Genomic DNA, 9454 nt, shown 5'->3' with positions numbered 1-9454 from the left:
TCAATGGAATTAAATAATTATTTTAGTCAATTCATAATCATTTTGTCTAATTAAATGTAATTTTAAGACAAAATAATGATTGATATTAATTTTTAAATAAAGATGACACATAATAACTATATTCTTAAGTTTTCAGCCTAATATATCAATAATAATTTTTTGAAATTACTTTTTTTGGTTAAGTGCAAAGGCGTATATAAAAATTAAAGTATAAATACAAATTTATTATTATAGAATATAAAATTTAAAAACTAAAATAGGTGTAATTTATCTGCGATAGAATAGTTGATATATAAAAGAGGCTGGGGGATAAATTATATTTTTAATTTAAATTTATTGAAAATTACCGATTCCCGTTCCATATACATGATAGCATGAGTTTGGGCGCAAGTTACAGTTTCGATAACGGTAAACCCTAGCTAGCTGGCTACAGTAAAAGCGCACTAAGGACGGTCCGCTGGGAAGAGGATCCCTCGTCCATTAGTGGCTCTCTCTCTCTCTCTCTCGATCGCTCTCTGAAACCAGCGAGGGAGAAGGAGAATCCAATGGCGAATTCGTCAATGGCGTCGACGCTGAAGGCGTACTGGCTTCCAATGGTGCTCTTCGCGTCCTCCGTTTTCTATCAGCTCATCGTCCTGCCGCGTTCTTACCCTCCTTCTCACTACGACGGTCTGTCACTCTTTGTTTGTTTCCCCGCCCTCTACAACCTGCTCTGGATAGGTCTTAATATTCGAATGGCGATTTGCAGTTTTGGGGATCGAAAGGTTTAGTTCAATCGAGGAAGTCACAGAAGCCTACGATAAGCTAGCGTCTAAGTGGTACTGAGTTCGAGTCTCGTGTCTCTGATCACTTCTCCTTTGGGTGGAATATGGTTCTGTATTGTTATTGTTTTTCTTCCATACGTCCTATTATATTTTGCCTGGAGAGCTGACAACTTATCTGAGTTGTAAAAGTGACGGTTAATTTTCACATAAACAAAATGGTAGGTTAGGGCCTTTGGTTGTGGTTTTTGTTATTTTATTTACTTTTTTTTTATGGAAACTTTGGAAATTATGTTTCATGCATATCCATTTCTATACAATAAAAATTTTTGGAACAAGAAAAAATATCTTTTTTAAATTAGGATGCTTTGGCATGAATTTCATGAAATAAGTTATGGAACCCATTTATAGAATGCGTTGTTTTCAGTTTATTTAGTTTCAAAACCGAAAAATAATTATTGGACCCATAATCAAAAGGCCTATAAAGTTTTTGAGTTTGTCCAAGATTTATAATAATCAATTTTAAGATTTAAAGAGGTACATTGTTGCAGTGGGACCATAGTTTGTGTAAGCACTTGTTGAGAAATATATTTACGTAAAACAGATAAGATATATGACACTAGTAAACGCCTGAATTGATAGCAATTCTACCTTGCAATGTGTCAGACATGGAAGCTAAATCTAAAAAAATGTGCTAAAATTTAGCAGTAAGCTTCGAGGTTATGACAAACTTTTCCTACATGATATCTCTCTATCTCTCTCCCCCCTTGTAGATAGTCAGATTTTGAGGTTTACTTTCAATTCTTCTTGATGGTTTGCCCCTCAAGGTGATCTTTTGTTTATTGAAACATTTACTTATTAAAAAAGCTTGTTTAGAGATAAAATACTCATTGAATAGGCCAATTAAACTGGTAATTTAGAGATAAAATATAACATTTATAAATGTATGGGTGAATATATTTGTGACAGTCTTGAAATAAAAATAAAGAAGAAGAAACCTTATGATCTATCTTACTGGTTCTCTAGGATTCTTACCTAGAATAAATTTGTAGTCTTCTCTCTGTTGGAAGAGAAAATTCTGCACAGATATACCATGGACTAATCTTTTGTTAGGTTGAATAAGTTTTTTTTTTTTTAAACATGAAATAAATAATGTGATTTTTGTGCTGTTTATCCAAAATTGAAAAGCGCTTTTATAGGCAACAAAAAACTTTTTCTTTTTTTGGTTGTGGAGCAGGAGTAGAAATTTGAAGTTTCTTCTATGAAGCAAAGTACAGACAAAAAAGTCAGTTTTTCCCAATTAACATTTAAAATTACAAACTTTTCCATCTCCAATCATATCTCTACAGACCGAACACAAATCCATATCCTTACGGACCACTCAGCAGAAAATCACATATTGTGCTCCTTCCATTGACCCTCTGTGATTTCTTGTAATTTTTTGCCGATTTGAAATTTGTTCTATAGAAAAAAGAGAGGCTCCATTTGTTAATGACTGTGCGTTTACCATTTCGTCATGTTATGTAAAAATGACAGATTTATGCTTCATCATGAATTAACTAGAGTAGCTTATTCTGAAACTGTTGAGTATATCTTTTGTGGACAAAGTTAGATGTGAAATCAACTATATAGGTGTGTCATCCTGAACTGTTTATTTGATGATGTGCAACTAACAGTCTATTAATTCAGGAACTCAGGCACAGAAGTTCCAGCTACCACTGATTTTATTAAGGTCTGTGGTTCTTCATCCATATTTCTATTCGAACAAATTTGTTATACATTTATGTGTTGTTACACAAATTAGTTTTGGAATCTCCTGTATTATTGTCATACTTTATGATGTAAAATATCATTGTTATTTTTATTTGAGTTATACTGTTCATGCTTATCCTGATAGCAACATTACAATCAAGATTTGGGTCCAGTTGACAATCTGGGCGTAGTCTTGGGTTAACTTCTCCAATGGTTGGGTTGGGTCTAGAGACTTTTCCAAACCTGGTTCATTTTCTCCCAATTGGGTTGGGATCCTTTGAGCATCGGGTTCTTACATAGGAGGAAGGACTCAGTTGAGGCCCATGGAGGGTTTGGTGGCCAAGGTCCTGGCCAAATCTTGGTTGGAACCCTTGATTTGAACCCCCTGTTCAAGCTCACGTGGTGTTCCCACGGTGGAGACACCTCAACCAAACAGGAGCTGGAACCCCTAATCCGAGCCACCTGTCTACGCCTGTAAGGCATTCTCAAAGTGGAGATGCCTTACCTAACAAGAACACAGGTTTTGAGGAAGAAATGGGGGAGGGTTTTGGTCTACCACACTTTTCTGACTAGGGCGGGTTGCCAGAGGTGATAAATGGGGTATCTTTTAATGTTAAAAAAAAAACAAGGTTGTAGATCTATTATCTGTGTTGACTCAACTCTTCTGGCTGTGCAACGGCCTCCACTAGAGATCTGCCCCTTCCCCTCTCTTCTTGTTAACACTCTGCTAGCATTTCCCGTACAACTCCTTATCTGTTAGCTCACAACCGAGCCGATGAAAGATGCTGGGGTTTCAACACAGAATTTTCAGCAGAAAAGATTGAAGTGGCACATTGTTCATCTCCTTTGTGTGTAAACCATGTTTAGCCTTATATGGTGGCTGGCCAATTGCCCTAATGGTCCTAAATGGGCCCGACAACCTGCTTGCCAATCCATTACTAATTTTAGGACTCTAGATCAGTTTTCACTGGCCCTGACTAAATGGACCACCCCATAGTTCTTGCGCAATGTCTGTTCCTCTTTATTCATTTATTTTATTTCTTTTATTATTATGCTTATTATTTTTTCCTTTATGTACTGTTACTGCTTGCTTAAATTCAAGGCCATTTTTCTTGTTGGCCTATAATCTTCAATATCCTCTACCTCACTTCTTTAGCACAATTGGAATGAGTGAGACATTCATCTTCTCTCAAACTCCCTACTAATAAAAAGACAGAATATTATTGTAACATCATCAATCACCATCCTGCAATGCTTCATGAAAAAAAGCCAAAGTGTTAGCCCCCCCCCCCCCCCCCCCACCCCCCCCAAAAAAAAAAAAAAAAAAGAAAGAAGAAGAAAAGAAACCTAAGGAAAGGAAATCGTTCTGGCCTTGGTACTAAATCTCTGTCAAAGCTCATGTAAAATCCATGGGATATTACTCTTGACTTGAAAATTTGATCACCCCTTAACAACTCTAATGAAACAACCAATTAAAGGATCATGAGGCATCAATACAGTATACACAACATAACTTGCTTGCCAATGAACTTCTCACTATGCCCTTCCACAAAATATGATTGTAACCATCCAATGATCAATAGATAAGACTACTGCTGCAGGTATTCTACCTGCTAGTAGATTTACCAACCAGAAACTTCTGCACCACTTAAAATGTTATTTCAGCAGTAGAGAAATAGTGTTCTCAGAGACCCTGTTGCAGAAGCCAAAATAAAGCACAATGGATTACTAGGTTATGGAGCTTCTCTGGGTCTTTCCTTATTCAGTCATTGACAAGCTATCGCTTTGAAGCAATTGGAGGAATTGCCCGCGTTATTATACCTTTTAGATTTTCCCTATAATTTGTTTTTTCTCCTGTTATTTTTGTATTTGTGGTATTGTTGACACCAATATGCAGTTATTCTGTTCAATTATTCCTATGTTGCAATTATTTCAGTATTTTGTGAGTTCCAGATTCGACATGCTTTTGAGCTGCTGACAAATCCAATATGGAAGAGGGACTATGACATATTTGGTATTGATGAGCACGTTGTGAGTTCTTAGTTACAGTCCTTTCAACATCTTTTCCAATTATATAATATCAATGATCTCTTTTAGTGATTGACATTTTTTTTTTTGACTGTAGCATGTTGTTGAACAGGCCAAGGAGAAGTATGGCAAGACAAGGTTTACTGAAATTGACCTTCCCTTGCTTGAGGCTGTTTCTTTTGGTTGGTTCAGATGTTCTCTACTTAGTTGTTTGCTTTACTGCTAAAGATTATCGTTTCAGAACATATAACGTCTTTCAATTTGTAGCAATTACCACTTGATATGTTCTTATCAATTAGTTTTCTTCTGTTATACTGCTAAATCAGATCCAGGAGATAATATTTTTAATGCCGCCACACACGAGAACTTTCTTTCCAAGTTTCAGAATTCAAAGGGATTGCTGATTCAGGTATGCTTCATGGCTAGTGGACTGTTTTGTACTAGTGAAAGTACTCCCTTTGGTTGCATGTTACCTAGACAAGAGTATGGCATAGGCACACAACATTTATAGTGGGAAATTCACTTAATAAGGATGCCAAAGTTATTTATTTTGCATGTAATGTTATCATGCTGACTACATCACTTATTTTACATGGTTCCTCAAAAGTGATTGGAGGGTAGCTTTCAGTTTCACATGAAGACACCACTTCTGGTTCAAAATGAAGAAGAGCATGAAGAATTCTATGCTTTTAGAACTAAGAACAATTGACCCTAAGACACAATCTGCTTGTTTTACATCTTTCCTGAATCTAACCTGGGACTGTTGGTTGTTTTTGCTCATTTATAGTGCATAGAAATTGCATATTCTTCCTTGTGTTTTATGTTTCTATGTGGTTTTGTAACCTTTATCTTGACATACGTTTAACCAACACGGTTCTTGTTGAGTTGGCACAAGGTATGGCTCCACACACCTAAGAGGGGGTGAATTGGGTGTTTTAAAAATTACTTAAAATTTGAAAATCTTTGCTTGAAATGAGGTTTTAGTGAGTTAAAACAGAAAATATGAAATGTCAAATGCAATGCTTGAAAAATATAAAGCAAGAATGATAAATGACACAAGAGATTTATAGTAGTTCGGCTAAACCCAGCCTACTTCACTACCTTAACTCCCCACTAAATATTTCTAAATCCACTAAAACCTCCTATTTAACTAAGTAGGTCCTCTAGCATAAACCGCTAGGAATAAAAACCTCCTACCAAACCCGGTAGGCCATTTGGCACACAAGTTAGGAATTACAAGAGGGAATACAATCAAGATCTAAGAATTGACACTCTCAGTTGCAATATCTCTCAAAGAAAATACACAAAGGCTAAAACAAGATAATACAATTGATATATGTAGCCTTTTGAGTGAGAAAATGAAAACTTAAGCACTAATGAGAAGAATGAATACAATGGTAAGTGTTAACCTTAGGACTCTTAGATTATACCCTTAGGCAAGAAAACCCTCTTCAACACTCACGGATGCAGTGTAAATATAAGAATAGAAAATATGAACAACAGAAACAGAAATAATCAAGACACAAATCAAACAATAGGCGCAAGATATATCCTGGTTCGGAATGCCTTTGGCAAACCTACATCCAGCCTTCAAACACTCACCAAGAGTAGTCTTTATTACAGAGAACCAATCGGTATAGCAGCAAGAAACATCCTCCTATTCTCGAGTACATCCTCCTTTAGAGAGAGGCTGGTGTGCAAGACAGCTTTGAAATCTCCAGCCCAACTATCACTAATTACAGTTTGGGTTACAACTTCTATCTAAAATCTTCAATGACCCTCAACTGCTATAACTGATTTTATTAACCTATACTCTAGACAACATTTTAACAATAAGCTCTTGACACTTTATTTTTTTATTCATTAGCCTTCTCTAGTGCTTCCTTGGGCTGTTTTTATAGGTTTCTCCAAATCTTGAAGAAAAACTAGCCATTATTAGCCGTTGGAGCTTACAAAAACTAGCCATTATTAGCCGTTGGAGCTTACAAAAACTAGCCATTAAAGAAATTTGCGATGAAAACTGTTGACATGCTCATAGAAATGGTTGATAGGGGAAAAAATTGTCGACCGGTTTTTATGCAGTAGTTGTCAACTAGGGCTGGCCGAGAGCTTGTGTGAGATCGGTTGACAGGCTTGGAAAACCGGTCGACACCTCAATGGCAAACGGTTTACTGATTTGTGAAAAATGGTCGACAGTTTTACCTTCAAATTTAAAGACATGGTTTTGATGTTCAAGGTTATATGGCCAACTTTGGTAGATCAAATATAAAAATTTCTTTTGACAATAAAAATTTGGTTTTCCAAATGCCATCAAGGATAATGAAAACTTATTTTGGCATTGGATAATTTTCAGTATGGTGCTTAATTATAGAAGTTAAAATAATTTAGTTGCACCTATAGAAAATCATTTTGTAAAAGATGGATGCATAATATTTGATTAATCAAATGAAGTTTTTCATCATCAAAACAGAATCAAAGAGCAAAACAACAGTTCCTTCTAACTTCTAAGGCATGGTTCTCCTTGGCATGGTTCTCCTTTCTCTTCCCAAATCTTTTTTAATTATATATTTTGCCACAATCATGTATTAGTAGAATGGCTGTGATCTTACCTTGCAACATTTGTGTTATGTTTTCAATATATTTGACCTAATCTAATGTCAAACTGTGTGAATTATGTGATTTTCTTTAGAAGTACCTTCATAAACATTGTAGATTGCACATGATCTTGTCTTTTTCTTCTTGTTGCTGTTATTCGAGTACTGGTCTTTTTGAAGGATGCCCTTTCTTCTAACTGTTCATCAGAATCTTATTCAGATATTTTCGTTTGGGAGCCACCAGTGCACACGGTTTTCTAATAACTGGAAAGGAATTAGTAAGCATTTCCGATGTTAGATTGTTGTGTACATTTGTTGATAATGTTTTTTTAACTGTCTTTATCTTCCAGCTTAATATCTCTGCTCTCTGTCTCTTTTTATGTTTCCTCTGTTATTCATCGAACTCTGCTTCCTTATTGCATTAGTTGTATTTGTTCATTCCATGGTGTAGAAATATGGAATGTTTAAGGTTGAGTGCAGCTTAAAAAGGTGAACTTAATTCTTTATTATACTTGGGACTTGTCTTTCAGAGACAAGGTTGCATAACCTACTCTGATTAATTAAATAAATTGTTGGATGAAATAGGTCTATGTGGATGGAAATTTGATGTTTCATTCAATCCATTCATGCTATTCCTTTTCTTGCATGTGCTTGTGAATGGCCATTGTTGAGGTTTAAATTTAGTCATAAAGCAGTAACATTTAAGATATCAGAATATTGATTAATTTCACCTATTAGATACCATCCTTTCATCATTTGAATGTTTTAGTTGTATTCTAATTTTGATAGACAGGAAAAAGAAATGCCAGTGGCTTTCTCTGTTTCCTCCATTGACATCACACTTTTTCATTTGCCTTCACATTATGGGTGATAATAAAAGAAAGGGAGTGTGTATTTTTGTTTGCTTCATTGTTTGCTCAACTTGTCATTTGTTATTCACATTATGACAGATAAAAACAAAAAGAAATGGGCGGCTGTTTGTGTTCCCTCTATTGTTTGTCTTTTTCAAGCTTAAAAACATGAGTTGTCTAATAAAAGTAACCCTGAGATTTTCCTAACATCTTTATTTTGAAGTCCTTTTGTACTGACTACGCTGCACCCAACATATTGAATCAGCAACATTCCATGATTGCTTCCAAAATATACCCAAGTCACCATACCACCGCAATGCATTATTGCCCCTTTCACTGTTTCTCTAACTTATCATTTTTATTCAGAATATGATGGATCAGAAAAGAAATAGGTGTTTGACAAAAAAGGAAAGGAAATAGGCATGGCTCTTTGCTTTCAATTCATTATTCATCTTTTTCAACCTTAAAAATTTGAGTTATGTCCGGTGAAACTTACCCTAAGCGCTTCAAAAATATTCTCCATGTTACAAGTCTTTTGTTACTCAGTAACGATCACAATCCTGAGATTCCCTCTATTGTTTACCCTTTCCAGCCTTAAAAAATTACGTGCAGATTAATTTTACCCTGAGAGCACAACTATTCTCCATTTTCTAAGTTCTTTGGTACTGTGTGCATCAATCCTGACTCTGAATCTACAACACTATAATTGCTTCCATACATGCCAAAGCCATCATAACTATCTATGCAATGCATTAACATCCATGCAAGTCACTTGCTAATAGACAGCATCATTCTCTTCCATCAAACTCTTCTATCAGTATCTTCCAATTTGTTATTGCCTAGTGTAGACCCTTTGAACAATCCACCACTCAACCTCAAGAGGGAAAAACAAAATAAAATAAAAAAGAAAAATGAATTAGACCCAACACATTTTCAATAGCCATTGTCACTACAAATCTGCGAAATAGGAGCTGCAATGGAGTTTTGAATCGTGACTTTTTTTTTTATGACATATATGTGTATAATATATGCATGTTGGTGGTATGAATTTAGTGTATCAATCAATGAGTTTGTAATTGATGGATTTGTACTCTGGTATCTGTGCTTGTGTGAGCATGCTTTGGTCTTACAAGGATTTGAAGTGTCTTGTATTCATCCTTCTGTTTAACTATTGGTTCTCCAATGCAAAGATGTAGTTTTTGGAGACAAACAAAACCATTGTAGATCAGAAAAGAGAAAGGTGCTATAATAACCCAATTTTTGATACAGGTTGGGAAATTAGATGGTTGTTGTCAATGTAGATGGATTGTGGAGAAGCTCGTCAAATGTAATACCCTGGATAATCTTGGGTGCATTGGGGGAAGATTAAAACAATTTGACTAGAGAGAGAAAGGGTGAGAAGGGGAAGAGAGCAAAACATAGTGATGAATGCTATGTTCCAAATTGAAGAGGCCAGTTCCCAATTGAT

General features: G+C 35.5%; 1 protein-coding gene across 2 annotated transcripts in view; it reads left to right on the top strand.

Moving 5' to 3' along the window:
* Positions 1-398: 398 nt before the first annotated feature.
* Positions 399-9454, top strand: part of LOC127793014 (uncharacterized) — a 30240-nt gene continuing 21184 nt past the window's right edge. Inside the window, exons 1-7 of one of the 2 annotated variants that reach the window (XM_052323745.1) lie at positions 399-669; positions 749-818; positions 2451-2493; positions 4467-4544; positions 4639-4723; positions 4868-4950; positions 7356-7413. In XM_052323745.1, coding sequence (XP_052179705.1) covers positions 546-669; positions 749-818; positions 2451-2493; positions 4467-4544; positions 4639-4723; positions 4868-4950; positions 7356-7413 — 541 coding nt within the window. In that variant the 5' untranslated portion in view covers positions 399-545. Of the gene's footprint in view, positions 670-748; positions 819-2450; positions 2494-4466; positions 4545-4638; positions 4724-4867; positions 4951-7343; positions 7414-9454 lie in introns of both variants that reach the window. The other variant, XM_052323744.1, reaches the window with a different exon arrangement.

This window comes from Diospyros lotus, unplaced genomic scaffold (assembly GCF_014633365.1).
Source record: "Diospyros lotus cultivar Yz01 unplaced genomic scaffold, ASM1463336v1 superscaf1, whole genome shotgun sequence".
NCBI lineage: Eukaryota > Viridiplantae > Streptophyta > Magnoliopsida > Ericales > Ebenaceae > Diospyros > Diospyros lotus.
Note: the sequence above shows the minus strand (reverse complement) of the source record. Positions and strands in the feature narration are given on the sequence as shown.